Source organism: Epinephelus fuscoguttatus, linkage group LG1 (assembly GCF_011397635.1).
Source record: "Epinephelus fuscoguttatus linkage group LG1, E.fuscoguttatus.final_Chr_v1".
Classification (NCBI taxonomy): domain Eukaryota; kingdom Metazoa; phylum Chordata; class Actinopteri; order Perciformes; family Serranidae; genus Epinephelus; species Epinephelus fuscoguttatus.
In genome coordinates this window covers 10,456,187-10,476,248 of record NC_064752.1, presented here as the reverse complement: position 1 = coordinate 10,476,248, position 20,062 = coordinate 10,456,187, and the positions used below count along the sequence as shown (strand labels likewise).

Sequence of the window (20,062 nt, the reverse complement as noted above, 5' to 3'; positions counted from 1 at the left end):
AGCTCTTTTCTCTCTGCTTAAAAATGCATGAAGATATGCAGCGCGATAGCATGCAATGGTATGTGGCGACACACAGGTCACGCACATGTATGTACGCACACAGGCACACATACTCACATAGACACACACACACACACAGATATCTTTGTGCTACAGAGCTATTCATGGCATTCTTTATAAAGCCCAGATGGTCATTTCACAAAACTAAGAGCTGTACCAAAGATATTTCCAGAATCCATAAAGACTCTTTTAACCATCTGGATTTAAAAATGTTCTGTTCTCTGCACCATAAAAAAAAGTTTGTCTTTTTTATACCAGTCTCCCAAGTTGTGACTGTATTTTCTCTCCATGCAGTTAAAAAGACATACATGCTGGTCCTTTCTGTAAATCACAAGCCAAATATGACTCATTATTCAGTCTCAAAGTATCACATATTTCAAAGAAACATCAATATATAGGCTACTGATAGTAACATTTTAATTTGGGTTCATATTGTACAAATTGAGCGAGGATGTACAGTCTTTGTTTGGATTAAGAATAAGAGGTGTATCTTGGGAAACTGGTTAAAAATCTTGTTTAATGTGCAGCAGACAAAATATTTTCTCATCCAGATGGTTAGAAGAGATTTTAAGGATTCTGGAAATACCTTCAGAATGGCGATAAGTGCTGTTATGGTCTGAGCTTAGCGTCCGTCTGTGACTCAAATATAACATTAATACATGAGAGGCACAAACTGGGGCTAACACACACTAACAGCCAAAAGGAAATAGATGGATACACACATGTTCCAGATTATAAACGTATAATATGAGTTTATTTGAATTACAGCAGTTGTCCTCAGGACGAGTCCTGAAGTCCATCAAAGATCTCGGGGCATTTTTAAGGAAATCACCAAACCCCATTTCCTGTGGATTATCAAAATGAATTCTGTGTCGGCGGCAGGATTATTACAGCCAGTCCTCAGTGTCCGTAGCCTCATCTGCAGTCAGACTGTGTCTCACAGGATCATCTGTGCAGTAATGGAATGGACGTACCCAGACAATACATACAGTCACAGACACTATGATGGAAACGTGTTTTGTATGTGTATACATTGCCGTCACTGCACAAATCTGTTTCTAAAATATACACACTGACTGGAATCTCTTCAAATGTCAAGTTAACATCGTCTGTCATTGAAAGCAAACTGACACGATCAGCCAATGTTGAAGATCGCCCCGACTTCACCTGCCGCTGTTGGCAATACTTGTGATAAACCTAATTTTTTAAAGGAATACTTTTAACTGCAAGATGATAATTTGTGTATCAGTTACTTAGCGTGTGTTACATTGATTTTGTGAGGAAAATTTTGTTTTTCTGGCATGTCTTCACGGTGAAGGGAGAATCGAAAGAAGGCAAGCATTCATCATTAAATAAAGTTAATGGGGACCACGTTTAACAACAGCAAAACCATACAAGAACATCTGTTTACCAGCTCTCACACATCTTGTGCAGTATAATCCAAGCCTCAATTAACCAAAATGGTACTACCCAAACACAGGGATTTTAGCTAGAACATTACTATTTCAGGGTGCTTTCACCTGCCCTGTTGAACTCAAGTTCGTTTGCCCCCTAAATGCGGTTCATTTGGGCAGGTGTGAACACAGCATTCGCACTCGGCTGCACACCACAACAACTGGACCGAAACCTTCTTAAAGAGGTGGTCTCGGTCGGTTCGTTTGTGGTGAGAACGTATTCCGACCTGGATCTGAACCAACTGCAGTCACATGACACATTGTTTGGGTTAAACATGAGCATGTCACAGTCCTGGAGGATTATTAATGTGCACCTCCTCCTGTACTGCCTTAATATGCACATTCAGCACATCCAATGCATCAAAACATTGTTTTCTAGTTGGAGCTGCGCCTCGTTTTCAAACTGTATGGTTTGACTAAAATGAACAATGACAGCAATATAGTCCACGATGAGCAGCGCTAAAATCAACCTGCGTAGTTGTCCCTCCATTGTGACATTAGAAAGTGTCACATTTATCTTGCAAGTGTACTCTTCTTCAATGTTTTGTTTACTTCCTGGATTTTTCCCACATGGAAATTCTGACCAATCAAGAGCAGCTTTCTCATGCAAGGGATTTGATCTGGTCTGTTTGTAAATGCTGCCGTGAGAACGCGAACCAACTCTAGGCAATTGTACAACTTTGGAACAACATGAGTCTCTGATTCAGACCAAAGCAAAACAACTCTAGGTCTGAAAGCACCCTGAGACTCGGATTTTACTGTGAGAGTCTGTGAACAGATGTTTTGATATAGTTTAAATGACTTCAATTCATACAGAATGTTTGCCTTTTTTGGGTTCTCTGTTCACCATGGAGGCGTGTGAGAAAAACAAAGTTATCGTCACATATTCACAGTAACCCAGGGTGAGTAACTGATATACAAATGACCATTTTGCAGTTAAAGTATTCCTTTAATATTAATAAATGCAGTTTGATATTTTTCTTTTCAATGAGACATAAGCATCTCAATTGATAAAAGAACATCAGATTTAACAGAAGACTTTAATTTACGAGTGAACACAGCGGGTGGAGAGTGATGATGGTTATTCTGTCTTCAGTATCCACAGAGTGTCTACAGGAGATAAACCTGCCTTTAATACAAACACGCACTTCCTCTGCTGCAGAATGATGCAACATCTGATCTCCATAAATCCTCGGGCAAAAGAAAGAAACCATTTACACAACAAATTTGCATATATTTTAGATTGGTATTTCTCGAGTCGTGTGATTGACTGGTGTGCTCGCTTCTCGCCGGGATCGCTTCCCCATCACTCCCCCGATCCCTTGACTCTCAAGGATAAGCGGGTATAGCTAATGAAAGGACAGATTTTTATCTCTCAGCTATTTTCAGGTTTTTGTAAAGTCTGGAGAGTTTCACAGAGTGAGATCGACTACAGATAACAGTTTATATTAGTTTACTTTAAGAGATGTGACGGAGGAAAAAAAAAGAAAAGACAGACATGAAAAGCGTTGCATGTCTTGGCGTCTTTCTCCCTCTTGCTGATCGCTTAGAGGAGCTTTCTACTTCAACTGGCAGAGAGACATGGATGACCTGAGGCTGTGTGCGTGTGTGTGTGTGTGTGTGTGTGTGTGTGTGTGTTAGTTACAGTGAATGAGACTCGGCTCACGCAGCTCAAGCTGAATCTCAGATTGGTTGCTGACTTCTCACACCACGGAGCTCGAAAAGATCCGACATGCCAGCAGGCCGAGAAACCTCTGAACCTACTTACACTGCTATTATGCGTGTGTGTGCGCGCCTGTGTGTGTGCAAACTGGTTCATAGCTCAGATTTAACCCTGTTTGATGCTCACTCATGCTCACTACTTATCTTGCTCACTATGCTTTAAGAGATCTTTAATGCTTGAAAAAAACTGGATATTGTTTATCATTGTTAGATTTTTTTCAAGCTAATACCAGTGTTGGTATTGATCCCACAGATCCAGCATTGGTTGAGATGAATACAATCTTGCTGCGTAACAAAGTCCTCATATGGTCAGTTGTTGATGAAAAGACTTCCTTCACCCTGCTGCACTGTTAATCATGAGCAGAAATGATGACTGAACTGAACTGCAGCCCAAACTGACCAATCATAATCCTCATGGTCTCTGTGTAGTTACAGTTTGTGATGAAACAACAGGTTAATTAATCCATGAATAATCTAAAAAAAAGCCTAAAATGACCCTCTTCTGTTTATAATGAAATATGAACACAGCAGGGTGCAGGAGCTGCTGATGACTCAGCGAATGTTGATATCAAGTGAACACAAGGTAACCAGTGCTTATTGTAAATGGATCAGAAGTTGCTAACGGTACATATCCAGGACTATATGGGTTTGCTGATGTCTTGAATGTCATGTACCAATGTTGGGAGGATTTACAGTGGTCACCACAGATGTTGACTGCGCGTCTCTTAGCAACGCTGACTCTCAAATGTCAGTCAGCAGCTGCCATGGAAACGATCAACAGGCATGAAGCTTACATGATTTTTCCACAGTTGTGTCCAAGAATAAAGGATATCAGCACAAAAGGGTTGGGTACCATTCACATTTGAACCAATATCAGTACCCGCAATACCTTTACTTTATCTGCAATATCAAAAATGAAATGTTTTAACAAGCATAATAAATGCAATCTGCTCCTCTGCTCTTTTCTAATCACACATAGAGCTAATATTCTGTCTAATACTAAAATAATACAGAAAAGAAAACAGACCAGATGCTGAAACAGTCGCAGCACATCGGCACTGCAGCGATAGATTTGGGAAGGTGACAGAGTGGCAACAGAGCAGCAACAGAGCTCTGTGGTTGGCTTACTGGTGTTGTGTCGAAGTCTGTTTCCCCATTAACATGTGCTTCCCCTTGGCTTTAACCCTGACCACTAAGGGGGCCACTAGGCATTAGGAGGGAAACACTATTTGACAAGGGGAACACATTTCGATAAAACACCGGTTTTGGGGCATTTACACCTCCTTTCTTTGAAGCTGCTGGTTGCACAGAGCTCTGTTGCTGGCCTCTGAGCTCTGTGACTGACTCCCAGGCTTCAGGGTGCACTCTCATGTACCAAAATTTGGCATTGATGGATTTAACAATAAACGATTCTCTGTAGTACTGATGTAATTCGGTCGGTAACCTTGAAAGTGCCACGTCCTGTGCCCAGCCCTGCTGAGCAATATCAGCAGAGACTGTTTCAAACTTGAGTACATAAATATTCTAAGTTCGTCCAGCTATATTTCCTGTTGGAATGTTTTCAATGTCGTAGCTGACAAAACACTATAAAAGAAGGACACAGCATGACGTCAGTGACAGCGTTCGAGGAGCCCGACTTTGGTGTCAGTTCTGTTGGAGTCAGATTGGTGGGCACTGCAAATCACACTATAACCTATCATATCTTTGTTGATTCACCTTTGACTGAAAAATCCTTCCACCAAATCAAAAGAGAAGCGAGATGTGGAGTGACGTGTTTTATCTGAATGTGCGTCTTCATTTTTCGTTATCGGTCTCCAAACAGATCATGGCTTTGTCCCAAGAGCCTGTTGGGTCCAAGCTCCATCATGATACATGACCAAACAAGGAAGGTTCAACCTGCTTTCACTGACCAGGCTGCAGGTATAGCCAGTTCTTAATAGCTCCGATTATTATTCTGTCTGGATTTAATGATATGGCCTGTCAGTTAGGTAAATATTTGGCAAACTAGAACTTGGCTGTATGCTACAATGCCTCCCACTCTGCCTCAGTGATTTACATCCATGACGTACAAATGTTAGTCATCTAAAGGTAGCCTATATAATTAGATAGCACACAAATAAATCATGACAATGACTAAGCTTGAGAGGCTATCACTCAACAACACCATGTCCCTGTCTGTTTTTTCTACACCTTCACAAGGACTATTGCATACTAACTCTAATGGTCCATGTTTCTGCTTTTTCAAATTTGCTTAACGACTCTACAACGATTTCACGCACCACCTGGTGACTTACAGTAAGAAAGACCTCCTGTAATGCAAGAACTAGTATTTGTACAATGAGTTTCATCTGGTCAGATGATCTCTGTAGCTCTAATCTAACGTAAAAATGTCTGTGGCCCACATGAGAGTAACACGTTTAATCTCTGCAACGTCCACACTGTCTGAGCTTTAAATCAGCATAAAACTGAACATCTGATCATCAGCTGATGTCAGTGACTGTTTAAAATCCATTTTTATCTGCCAGTTTCAGCTCTCAGTCCTGGATCTAAAGACACAAACTCCTTTACATGAAGAAATAAAAGTGATAAAAGTGACAAAAAGAAATCATCTCCTGTCTTCTCACCTGAGCAGTGACAGAACACGCTGCTGCTCATTAGCATTTTCCTAAAATAGTCTCTTATTTTTAGGTCTGTATGTGTCTCTTTGTGATGCTCTTTGTAACCTGAGCCCTGTTTAAATAAAGTTTACATCCGGCTGTGTGTCTCCTGCTCAGAGGCTGCGTGTCCTCTCAACATGAAATACACAGATTTTGTAAAATGATGAGAAGGACGATCAATGACCTCCAAAGAGGCAGCAGACTGATTCATCAATACACATTAACCAGCAGGATGCACGGCTGCAGCTGAGCCTCGTGTTTGTGTTTTAGGGTGTGTGTGAGAGTGTTTGTGTGTGTGTGTGTGTGTGTGTGTGTGTGTGTGTGTGTGTGTGTGTGTGTGTGTGTGCAGTCAGGTTGAACAATCCCAGTCAGCTCAGCTTCCGATCAGCAGCTGATTTTAAAGACTGAAAGTAAAAGCAGCTGAAGAAGAAACTTCTCATTATCACAGTGAGAACAGCGAGCCGATACGGAAACACAGTTAAATATAACTGTGTGAAGTCGCTAACAGCTAACATAATGCTTCTGTTACTGAGCTAATCCGGTTTACTAACAGTCGACTGGCTATCAGACGAAGTTATCTGAGGATGTGAGAAACATGATTCATCCCAGCGTCACTTCAGGACGGACACTGACTGTGATTACATGACCACAAGAAAACAGATCAATGTGAGGAATCAGGTGAGAAACACATAAAAGCTGTGTGACACTCAGGTTTCATGCTGATTTCACTTCTGTCACATAGACACAGTGCTGACTACACACTGGCTCTTTATCATGCAAACAATAACGCTGATAATCCTGATGATTTTTATTTGGCATTTCAGTTCCCCATTTTTGATACTTAAAATGCTCAATAGCCATTTATTGTATTTACATTTTTGAATTACCTCTCCATGTACAAGTTTTCTTTGTTAGTGGCGGGGTCCGCCTTTTCTGCACCAGATTCAAATTACCTTTAGATGTAACACAGATCCACAGGAAACAAAGCAATGCTAAAGGAAGATTTAGGAGGATTTAGCAGCATCAAAATTTTAACTAGCTGAAACTTCCTTTAGTGTTCATTGTTCCAGAGGTCTTTACTCTGAGTCAAATTATCCGCAGAGCTCTCCTCCTCTCCAAATCAAATGGACCAGGTGATTAACACAGGTAAAAACATGTTACAAATCAGTGTTTCCCCAGAGCTGTTTGGCACGTCGCAGAGGAGCTGCTTGCCCAGCTCCTGCTATGCGTGCTCACCTTTTTTTAGGATCCAAATATTCAGAAGGTTATATTCAGGACACAACAGAGGTCTCCTCCTCTCCAAAGCAAATGGATGCAGTCATTTACATCGGTTAAAACACTGAATAAAGCAATTTCATGTTCAAAAAAAAGGAAGTGTTTTTACAACACTGCTTGTCTCAGAGCGGCTCTGAAACTTGAGTTGTCCCATCTTGAGTCAGTGTTTGAATTATCTGTTCTGGGCTACTGTAGAAACATGGTGGACTACACAGACGAAGACCTGCTTGCTATGTAGATATAAACAGCTCATTCTAAGGTAACAAAAACACAACTATACTTATTTTTTAGGTGATCATAAGAAAACGTATTATATTGTATTCCATATCTCCCAATGTATCCCTCTAAATCCTGCACCACAGACTTTGAGGCACTGCTAAAAACACACCATTTCTTGCTGATGTTGCTTCACACTAAAAGTGTTAAACTGTGAAACCATGGGGTGGCTTTTACTGTGAAGCAGCCAAAGGAAATGCAAAGCACTCATCACCGAGGTTTTTGCTGACTGCCACTGATCACCAAAGAAGCACAGACAAAACAAGACAACAGTCATGTTCTGCAATTTGTGTCAGTAGATCATTTCAATGATCTGCTGAGAGTGATGTTTGATGACGAGCACACCTCCAACACATCATCAGGATAAACAGCTCATTTTACCGTGCTGTGCACCACATGAAATCAGGCCAATTATAGACCAAAGGCCAATTAATGACTTTCTTTTTTTAAATTAAAACAACATGATAGTCCTCTCATCACAGTTTGTTTGGCTGCACTGTAAACAGATACACCAGCTCTTCTTACTCTGCTGCGTTTCTGACAGTAGCTGCTCATGGTGCGTTTGCTGCCCCCAGTGGTTGATACATGTTTGACATTTTTTCCAGAGCTTTAAGCCGAATCACAGTCTTCGTCAGTTGTCATGGAGATGGATTGGTTGTGATGCTCAGTAGCTGTAGCTTTTAATTGAACACCAACAAGAAGTCTTAATAGTGCTATGTGTGCAATCATAACAACTTGTGAGAGCCATCTCCATGACAACTGAGATACTTCATCCGTCGTACACTACGCACTACACACCCAATGTGCTTATTATCGTTTATCATACTTTTGTGCACATAAACAATTGAATCATCTTTTCGGATGCACTGAGCTGTAATTACTATGTCACTTTTTGGGAGGTTGGAGATGCGTAACCATGGTTACCCAAGCCAACTTCAGCTGACGAACTTCTTACATTTTTGTTTTTAATCACGTCTGTAGGTGTAATGATACTTCAGCTGTTAGAAAATGCGAACTCACACAGGTGTCGCCAGGCACCGGCAAGCCATGTGCACATGTTTTGGTCCTGCCCTGCCTTACACTCCTATTGGAGAGACATTTTTACATCCTTATCAAAGGTTACTAATAAATTAATAGAACCAAATGCAATAATTGCTTTGTTTGGTGTATCTCCACCCACAATTTCACTCTCCTCCTCAGAGGCTGCTCTTATATCCTTTGTTACTTTATCAGCGAGACGCTTGATTTTGCTCAAGTGGAAATCTCCAATCCCTCCTTCACACACGTTATGGATAAGAGAAATCCTTAATTTTGTGAGACTAGAAAAGATCAGATATGTTTTGAAGGGCTCCCTTAGGAAATTCTGTAAGATACGGGACCCCTTTTTAGTTTATATTTGTGAGCTGGACTTCCCGGTTATTCCCGAGTGACCCATTAGGTACCCCAGTAGTGTTAAGCTGTGGCATGACAGATTCTGGACTGACCAACAGCTACTATTCTATGTTTTATTGTTTTATTTTATATTGTTATCTTTATTCGTATATCTTTTTTTACAGCCCTTTGTTTTAATTTTTTTTTCTTTCTTTCTCTGTCTATAGTCCTCCTTGTTTTAGGTTTTGTTCTTTTGTTCTTTAGATATTGTAATATTTGTCCTGTCTTAGTTCTTTTGAGATATTTCACTGTTCTCATCTTGTTTATTTCTCGAACTGTCGCTCTATCAATATTCAGTTCATTAATGACAGTGATATTTATCTGTTCTATTTGAAAATTCCAATAAAGAGATTGTAGGGGGGAAAAAAAAGAAAAAAGAAAATGCGAACTCACTGAGTAACGTTACATCACAGGCATCTTCCTTGCCAGATAATGCTTAAATTAGCTAAATGCTAACATCAGCATGCTAGCACACTCATGGCACATCATCCAAACATTTTTTTTAGATTTCAGAGCGGTAGATTGACTGACCACCAACATCTCTGGTAGCCACGCCACTATCATGGCTACCAAAAACCCAAACCATGTTGTAGTCATAACAAAGCTCAATAAAAAGGTAATGTGTCATACATCAGTAATGGTATCCCTGTCACAATACTTATAATTATGTTTGCTAAACTGCACATCAGGCTGCAGACTAATGACCAAAGTCTTTACCACTAAAGTAATTATTACTTACTGACATTACAGAGCTGCCTTGGTTGCTGAAATGTGTTGTCACTACCATGTTGCCTTGTGGAATATTTATTCTGGCATAGTGTCCAGTGTTTGCATGCTGTGATATTTCACCAGAAACAGAATACATTTCATGTACTATTAGTTTCATATTAAGGTTTCAGATGTACAATAAAAAAAATCTCACATACTGTATACTAAACAGCAAATAATATAGTTGAAAGCTCTAAAAAATCATTGGGATAGTTCCATCAGATCAGAGCCACAATATCAGCCAACATATATGCCGGAACTGATGAGTGTGAAAAGATAAAACTGTCTGATAATATTGGCCTCCAGCCTACAAATCTGGCTGTAATACAATGGTATATAATATCTCAGTGTAAATGTCCATACACTGTAACTGAAACAACCCACTCCTCCTGCAAACCTTCATCTCCATGCTCTGTGTCACAAAGTGAATCAAACAATTACTTAGGAGCTCTTCATTAAAGAGGACGCAGTGTGATAATCTGCGACACATCCAGCCGGTGTAGCAGCGGTGCCATTAACATCATTAGCATAAATCCAACACTAAACTATAAATTAATTTCAGTACAGCGTGACACACTATCATAAATACAGATTTAAAGGGCCACTCCCCTGATATTTTACACACCAAAGTCAGTGTATGGTTAGCCCTTGAAAAAAAAAAATATGATGTCTTCTGTGGCTCTGGGGTGAAAAATAACCCAGATGATGTCACAGTGGTGACATCATCAGCTTGTGCTTTGAGGCTACATATTTTAAACAGAAAACCTGCTTTACAAACTGGAGGTGTGGAGTGTGAAAGAGGTAGAAGGGTGTAATGAAAGGCAGTGTCCAGCTGCATTGTGGCAAATGTAGGATCCAATGGTTTTAGAGCTTTTATCCATCCCTAACAAGTCCAACAACAAAGTAAAATACTGAATCACTTGATGGAGTGAGAAGAAAATACCTGGATTGAAACACTTATCAAGAATCACTTTAGTTAACTGTAACAGTCAATCAATGTGTGTGTTTATCCTCAACCCTACATTTAGGTGTCCCCCTGGTTTTCTCCCCTGCCCCCCCCCTCTCTGCAGTGAAAATATAATTACAGTTTCTTCATTAAAGTGAGTAATTTCTTGCGTGGAGGACGCGACTACAGCTGTCCTCTGATTACTAAATGGAACAGAGCAATGATCTATGGAGCCATTAGGGGAACGGGCTGGAACTAATTTCAATCCTGGAATGGACCGATGGCTGCAACACACACACCCACACACACACACACTGAGGGATCAAAAGATGAGAGTGGGGGAGCGAAATAACAAACAGCAGTAGTCGGCCATTTTCTGGACTCACATGAAGCTCTGACTGAAATCCAAACTGATCATCTATCACCACAAAACAAGCAGTGTGTTCATCTGAAGTGTGTTTGTGTTAGTGTTAGTGTTTAATGGTGCACACACTGTCACCTCCTGATATGTGTGAGTGGCGCTAAAATAATCAGCATTATTACTGATGCATTTTCAGTGGTGGAACGTAATTACATGCATTGACTCGTGCTACATGTAAGTACTGTTTGGAGGTATTTGTAATTTCCATTTTATACTACTTTATACTTCAACCCCACTTCATTTCAGAGGGAGATAGTGTAGTTTATACTCCCTTACATGATTCAGAATAATAACATGAAACATAATCAACAAATAAATGATGATTTGTTATTATAAGTTAAGATAAGATACGAAAAGATATGGTAAGATACGAAAATATAAGATAAGATACGAAAAGATTCGAGAAGATAAGATACGAAAAGATACGAAAAGATACGTAAAGATGAGATACAAGAAGATAAGATACGAGAAGATAAGATACGAAAAGATGACATACGAAAAGATACATAAAGATAAGATACGAAAAGATGAGATACGAAAAGACACATAAAGATAACATACGAAAAGATAAGATACAAAAGATAAGATACGAGAAGATAAGATACATGAAGATAAGATACAAGAAGATAAGATACGAAAAGATAAGATATGAGAAGATAAGATATGAAAAGATGAGATACGAAAAGATACATAAAGATAAGATACGAGAAGATAAGATACGAAAAGATAAGACACGAGAAGATAAGATACGAAAAGATGAGATACAAAAAGATACATAAAGATAAGATACGAGAAGATAAGATACGAGAAGATAAGACACGAGAAGATAAGATACGAAAAGATGAGATACGAAAAGATACATAAAGATAAGATACGAAAATATAAGATACAAGAAGATAAGATACGAGAAGATAAAATACGAAAAGATGAGATACGAAAAGATACATAAAGATAAGATATGTAAAGATAAGATACAAGAAGATAAGACACAAGAAGATAAGACACGAGAAGATAAGATACGAAAAGCTAAGATAAGCTAAGATAAGATTTTAGTGATCCCCGAGGGAAACTCATGAGCTACCCGGAAGTGAGCCATTCTGCATGATGAGTACTTTTAATTTCTGTACTTTAAGTACATCTTGACGCAAATACTTTTAATATTCATTATTCATTCCATTTTGTATTTCTGGGTCTGCCAATACTTGGCCCATACCATATGAGATTACAAGACATATTATCTGACATACGTATTCACGTCTTGCATCTGCAAAGCATGTTCAAAACATGTAGAAAAAACAACATGACATGCAAAAACTAAAAACAAAAACAACATCCCGAATCACTTATCATAGAAGGAACTACCTACAGATCATCTCGAAAAAGAGCGTTCATCCTCTTCTCCCAAGCCTTCTCCAGATAATGGCCAATCTATACGTGCCATATGTGAACAGCCACCTCAGTCTCTCAGTTCATGACAAAGAGGACAGCAGAAAACAAAATGGAACTCTTGTTCTATATCGACTGGACAACACATTAGACAGATCTGCTTTTCTTCTTCCAGATCAGGGGTCAGTGACCTTAACTATCAAAAGAGACATTTTTGACCAGAAATCATTTGAAAAATCAGCCTGAAGCCTCAAAACATATTCGAGCCCCACGGTAACACTGTGTATTAAGTCTAAATTAGCCTGTCGACATTTAAAATAAGTCTAAAAGAGCATTCAAAAATATGTTTTACCACAAGATGGCTCCTCTGCAGTGGGATAATTTATGACTATTTGGTAGTTTAACATTACAACGTTGGTGGTGAAAGCAAACATATCTGTCTAGGCACTATTAAATTCTGTTTTCCTCTGAGACTTTTACTTTTATGGATTTGGAATCCATTGCTAGCCTTGCTAGGGATGCTAAAGACTGGCCACCACTTCTGAGGTTTGGAAAAGGCTAGAGGAATCACTTGAAAAGATTAGAGGAAAAGGTGCCAGGCCGTAGATGTATGATGCACATTTTAGTTGACGAAATGTTAAACCTTTTTTTTAAATTCAGTCGTAGGATAGACATTTTTACAACTGGAGAAACTAAGAATTGCTTGAGGCAACAATGATAAATGAAAATGAAAAAAAGAGCCCTACATGGCACATGGCTCCTGAGACATAGGTTGCCTACTCCTGTCCCAGATTAACAGGTTCCATACATGCAACAGTTTCTCTACACTGTGATATTGCGACTCATGCTTCAGTATGTCTTTGAGTACAAGATTTTCAGGGTATAGAGACAAAGTAAATCAACAAGACGCTAATCAAGCTGCTCTGCTCTCCTTTTACATGACACTGCAGTTAGAAAAGACTTGCTTTGTAGCTTAGGTATGTATCTACAGTATTAGGGGCCCCCAGGGCAAAGAAATTGTTGTCGGGCCCTTGTTAAGCAGCTAAACTGGATTGTTCTCAGAGGTAAGACAGGGTCACAAACTAACAGTGCAGAAACTGCGTTTGTTGACAGTCGACAAGTTGAGTGCCAATCGTCAAACAAATTTACATTTAATGAACCGGCTGACACAGAATGAACTTCTGGCTTTTGAGGTCCCAGCAGGGCGGCTGCCGTCTTCGCCTGGTTGGTAAATCAACCTTGACCGACCAACCCTGATCTGACTGGATGGGATTCAACTTGGCGCCACCCAAACAGACGATTCAAACCATTGACTTTAATATTGATTAATTTCTTGATTAAATGAAGTATGAAATAAGACAGCGATTGCCAAACCCTTGGACGTGGACCTGTACCAGACCATGGACCATTTGCTACAGACACAAGAACAATATGATGAGTTATAAGGCTATTATTGGCTCTGTGTGAGGTGATAACCTTGAACTGTCTGTGCCTTTCCTCACTGCTCCCTGACACACATTCACAACAGCAACATACTGCTCTTCAACTCAGGTAGAGTTTGACAGAGCTTTGATCGTGGATTAAAGGCCTAATGTTCCTAAATATCCAAATGTTTGACCTTCTGGTGTTTTTGGAGAAAAACAAATCTTTTTAAATTAGCACATGAACATGTTTTTGCCTTGTGTGGTGCATTGGACGTGTCTCACCTTCTATAGGAGATGTTTTCAGGCGGCGGCAGATGCCCTGGACGTCTCCGTAGGTGTCTTGTATCTTGTTGACGGCCTCCGAGCTCCGCAGCTCCATCACGCTCCTCAGATCCGTCATGGTTATCCCAAAGTCCCCGTCATGGTTGCCCTCTGCAACCGAATTCCCCGGAGGGTGGTCCGCTGTGTTGTTGGCCATGTTGGTCCTCTTCACAGCAGTGTTGTCGTTGTGTTGTTGTAGTTTTTGTTCCTCTGAGTGTCTTTTCTCAAACTGACCAACACGTCGCGCTGGGTCGTCAGTTCACAGGAATCGTGGGTAGTGTAGTTCTCACAGGAGGCAGGCGGAGGAGATGAAAGCTGAGGTTAACTCCTGACCCGGACCTGCATGCTCTTCCCTCTTACCATGGAAACAGGGGAGTAAACATGTTCTTGTTGCTGCAGGGGAAACAGAAACAGGAAGGCAGGTTTTTTTATAAACAGGATCCAGACAGGAAACAGTCGGAGCATCATCATCAGCGGGCAGATCAGTTCAAGACTCTGTTTGATTTTTACTAATTAATAGCACAGAGACTAATTGGACCAATTAGATGAGAGTTTCTCATCTCGGATTATTAAAGGAGTCCGCTGAACCACCGAGGTCCTTAGGATATAAACTGATTATTGGTTTGCACGGCTCCTTGGAGACCCATGATTGGTTAGTAAATATCTGCTCTCCCTGAGCCGTCTGCTCCGAGGTTATGACTCTGACGTAGAGAGGATTTCTTTGATTGTGACATGGACATGAGAAATCATTGAAACATAAAAATGCAGAATCTCATGTACTCTAAAATACATCTCAGACAGTTTATCATCTCTGATACAACTGGGTAAAACTATCGATCCAGTATTTTTTTTTGCTGTACAGTGAACAAAATACACTTCAAATAAAGACTGAAGGCAGGAGCTGGGCTTTAAATTGATTGCTGGAAAGAAGAAAGTCAATTATGATGATAAGAAGTCAGAAAAAGACAAGAAGACACTGTTATCGAGAGCTAAGGTGCTGTAAAAAATAAATGAGCACACTGCAGCTCCGAGAGCCAATCAGCATCAAGGAGAGGACAATTTACCAATGAAAGGGAGAATTCCACTGGGTCAGTGTGTGAGCGTGTGAGCGTGTGTGTGTGTGCGTGTGCGTGTGCGTGTGCGTGTGCGTGGCCAAAGTGTGGCATTCCAACCCATCACCATAGATTATGTAAGTGCACATCAAAGACTGTCCTCCATTTTTCACTGTTTAGTGTTCCGTCATGGACACACACACACATTTACAAACACACACACACACACACACACACACACACACACACACACACACAGCATCACAGCCTGTTAGAAAACACTGCAGTTGGTGCTGGGTTCTTCTGAGTGGTGGTTTGTGGTACTGGTGACAAAGGCAATTGCACTGGGTCAGTGGTTCTCACATTGGTGGTGGTGGTGGGGGGGCACAGAGCCATCCAGGGCACATAAAGTGGAAACACTGAATACGTAACATGGCTGAATTCTCTATAAGCAGTTAAAGTAATGGCTTTTTGTTATTCAGACGTGACAGGATATTTCGGAAGCCAAAAGCTGTTTGTGTAATATTTGGCACCTGGACGTCCACAGAGGGAGCGACATCGCTGCAATATCACTGAGATGAAAAGTTTAATGATGTGAAGTAGGATGATGGAATTCTGAGCTTAAACTCAATGGCCCCTTCATGAGATGCACCTGTACAACCTAAGGCAGTCCAATACAACAGCCCTGCCGTAACTACTCATGTCTATGAAGCTCATCATTTTCGGTTTTAGCTGATTATTTTCCCACAGCTTTAAATACGACGACACTCACAACATATGCATCATTATCTTTTGTACTAATGTTTCAACCAGGACACTTTAATGTCCATCAAAGCCTTGAAGAGCTCCAACTGTCAGTCACCTAATGCTGTATTCACACTTCTGGTGACAAAGCAACAGCATGGCCAGGAGGCTTGGGCAGTATCACAGAATTACAGTAATCCTGAGGATGTGATTCTCAATAACATCAAAAATACAGATACTCATCTTTCTATTAAACTCATACTGCAGAGGCTGTAATGAGGAGGGGTGGGGATAATGTTACAGGACTGTAAACAGCAGGCCTGCAACAGCAATGAGAGACTGCAAGAGAAAACAGCATATTTTCACATCTAACTGGGTGAATTTAAAGTTTTTTCAACCAAACCAGAGTTGGTGATGGTTGCAAGAGTGGACTAAGTAACTAAACAACTAACAAGTCTAACCAAGACAGTTACAGTGATTTTTGTTTTGTTTCTGTGGGGACTGAATGAAGGGTTGAGCCGCACACACGTACCATCATATATCGTGATATTTCAGGCAGGTATGAAGGTATGAAAAATAGACACCGCCCAAGCCTAGTGGTCAGCTTAATTTTTGCCGAGTCAGCGCTCAAGTGTAGTTGTTTTGCCATCACTGTTTGAGCCCCACTTTAACATTACATTTTGCCGCCCCATTGCATCCCTGTGTGCACCACAATACACAGAAAGCTATAATAACTTTAGCTAACCTAGCTAAATAACACAGTACCACAGCTAGAAACAAAAACATATAATTGGTTGATGCTTTACAGCTTCACTGGGCCGCTGAAACAGTTAAGCCCAGCTTAACTTCAATTTGTAGCACGTCACACCAGTCACACATCGACAGCTGTTGGGCATCAGTTTGTAGCTTCATGTCACCGGCTTCCATTGAAGTTGACTTGTAGCCTGTTGCTGTGTTTGTAGTGTGAACCAGGCGCCCAAGAAGTGCGCTGGGCTTTGAAGCCAATTTTCATAGTGGCCAAACAGTGGTACTGTAATTTTCAGGTCCATCAGGTGATGCCACTGGGCCCAGAAATACTATTTCCCATAGACTTACTTTGGGAAAGAACTTTTGAAAGTCAAAAAGAGCTTCAAGAGTAAATTATTTTAGCGCCACTCAAGCTAGCAGAGTGCTAAACCAGAAGTCGGAAGTTGGCTGCCTGGCTATACTCAACTGTGCTCGGCAGCTGTAGGTGTGTAGTGCACCTGCTCTATGGGCCCAATATTGCTGAAGCAGCACAGATCATCTAGGTCAGTTAATATCATGCAAACAGAGCTGTCTGGCTTCATGCGCCACTGAGCAACTTCTATAGAAATGAACAGGGCCCTGTCGCCAATACTGTATCCACGTCTCTTAATACATCCATAGTGTAAACACAGCATAATGTCGTCTGTGGAAAAAATTTTGCTTTTACTACTTGCCTGAAATCACTCCACCCACAACAGAACTCAGTACTTGTATACATTCTGGGTATCTATTACTCTTTACTTCCTGTAGTTTCAAAACTATGGGGATTATTATCCTGAATATAAATAAGAAAAATTACTGAACACTTAAAGCAGCAAAACCCATTTTTATTAGCTCTATTTTTCTTTTTGGTTTTACATTTTTTGACAGAACTAAGGTTCAGTATTTCCTCTCAACATGGTTGTTATTACCTTGTAACACTGACACTCCATTCATTATTCATTCATACAAAGAAGATATGCATTCACAACTTCAAACTGTTTTTAATAGTATAAAACTAATTTTCACAAAACATGTCAAAGAAGATGTAAATGCACATTTACTGCATATCTGAGCAGCCTAATTAATTCAGCGGGGGCACGGAGTAAGACTTCGCCAAGGGCGTCAAAACATCCGGGACTGTCACTGTGAACGCTACAGGGTTCTGTTGGTTTGTTCCACTGTATCCGTTTGAACCTCAGAGACGCTGTGGTGTCTGCACGAGGGTTCTCTATCGGTCCCTCAGGAACTAAACCCCGGAACTAAATCAGGAACTGGAGTCAGGACTCATTAACTCTTCATTAAACAGACACAATAAACAAGACATTAACTCAGGGGCTGAACGTCGCATTTAGCACATCCATGTTTGTGTTTCCAGTGAAAATCTGGTATATTAGACTGATAGAGGATTAATAGTGTCAGTTTTGATTTAGGCAGCTTTAAGAGGCCACAAGACGACAACAGTAATCGTGTTGTTCTTTATTTACTGTTGCTTCCTGTCAGAGCTATTAAAACACAACAAGGAACCCAATGTCTAATTTGTCTCTCAGCCTGTTAACCTCTAACCTCCTCTGTTACTTTCTATTTCAAACTGTCTCTTTTTTAATGTTCCCCATATCAGGTTTAAAATAAGTACTCTATCAGTGTGTGTGTGTGTGTGTGTGTGTGTGTGTGTGTGTGTGTCTGTGTGTCTGTGTGCCCTCTCCCTGTGTTCATTAATGATCCGTCTGTTCATCCACCAGAAGCCGAGTCATTATTACAATGAGACAACAGAGAAATAAAATGAAATAAGCTGCCCACAGACCTCAGCACATTAATGTTTGTTGTACATTATTACACAAATAGCTGGTGATGTCATTGTGATGGAACGTGTTAATTATAGATAATGAGATTGCCTAATTATACAGGCACTAAGAAGAGGGAGTGTACGAGTATTTCATTAAAACAGACCAAACAGGTACATAATTCTACATGAATGATACAATTCACATTAAAGCAGCAGAATCAGTTTGCTTATCATTAATAAAAATAATAAAAGTATTGTGTTAATGATAATAATTATACATGAAGCTAAACAGCCGTTTCATCTCTTGTCATATGAATTAAAAGAAAAATAAAACAGTTTTCTGGCTGGTTTTCGAACTGTGATTTGTCTCCCCTTTTTTGGATGAAAACTCTCTCACTCTTTATTTTTTCTTTTTCTCACTTTATGAAACACGGAGTCATAAACTGAGAAAAACCCACTGTTCCAAATGTCACCATATAAACAAAACTATCACATTGTCGACTGCATAAAGAAGTGACCCAGCGAGTGTTTGTAAAGAAAACACTGGCTTATTGTCAGTGGTGTGATACATCTATATATTTTTACTCAGTCACTGTACTTAAGTACAATTTTAGGGTACTTGTACTTGAGTATTTTCATTTCATGCTACTTCATACTTCTACTGCACTGCATTTTGGAGGCAAATATTGTACTTTCTTTTTTTTTTTTGAAGGCTTTGGTATATTATAGTTACAGTAAGAAACACACCAGCTTTTACAAACCTTTACCAGCTGCAACATTAAAGTGATGAACAAATTAATGCACTGATAATTATTATCCAGTAGAATATATATGATTGAATTGAAATGAGTCATTCTGCAAAATCAGTACTTTTAGTATTTTTTAGTAGGTCCTTTGAGTATTTTTTTGATGCTAATACTTTAGCATATGTACTTCAGTAAGATTTTGAATGCAGGACTTTGTAGCAATATTTTTTTACTTCAGTATCGCTACTTTTACATAAGTAAAAGATCTGAATACTTCTTCCACAAATGGAGTGATGCCTGCGAGCTAGTTCAGGCAGTCAACTCGAGCTGCACTGATTCATACATACACGTCATGCATCACTCCCCATGTGTCATCTACAAAACACACCCTCCAAATTTGGAGCTTAAGCTGCAAAATCTTCCCAGCTCTCCCTTTGCATTGTCTGTGCGGCTGCTGCCCTGCATCAGTACCGCTGCTCGCTCTTTCAGCCCCACCTCCACTCCAGCATCCACCTGCAGGCTCTGGTTAAGGGAGGAAAAGATTTAATCATCATTTCCTAATATCTCTGCGGGAAGTGATGAGGCCGGAGTCTAGACGCCAAACTCTAACTACGTTCTGCTGTTGAAATAAACATTTAAACCTGAGTTGTCTGACTGAACTGGCTTATTGTCATTTGGAAAAAAAAAAATGTCGGTTGCTGTATATATTTGTCTGTTCGTCAGCAGTGGAAGAAAATGCTTGTAAAAGGCAGGGATGGCACCATGAATTAGAAATGCGTCAGTATACCAGTTTTACTGTTACTGATGGAAACAGTACCACCAACAATT

The 20,062-nt window shown here is 40.1% G+C and overlaps 1 protein-coding gene across 8 annotated transcripts in view; it reads right to left on the bottom strand.

Moving 5' to 3' along the window:
• The window catches only part of LOC125891356 (plasma membrane calcium-transporting ATPase 1-like), a 148,402-nt gene that overhangs the window by 78,759 nt on the left and 49,581 nt on the right, over positions 1-20,062 (bottom strand). For all 8 annotated transcript variants that reach the window (XR_007449644.1, XM_049581061.1, XM_049581142.1 and 5 more), the window contains exon 2: positions 14,103-14,534. Coding sequence is in view for 7 of the 8 variants with exons in the window: in XM_049581061.1 (XP_049437018.1) it covers positions 14,103-14,298 (196 nt within the window). In the remaining variant the exon portion in view is untranslated. The remainder of the gene's footprint in view (positions 1-14,102; positions 14,535-20,062) is intronic.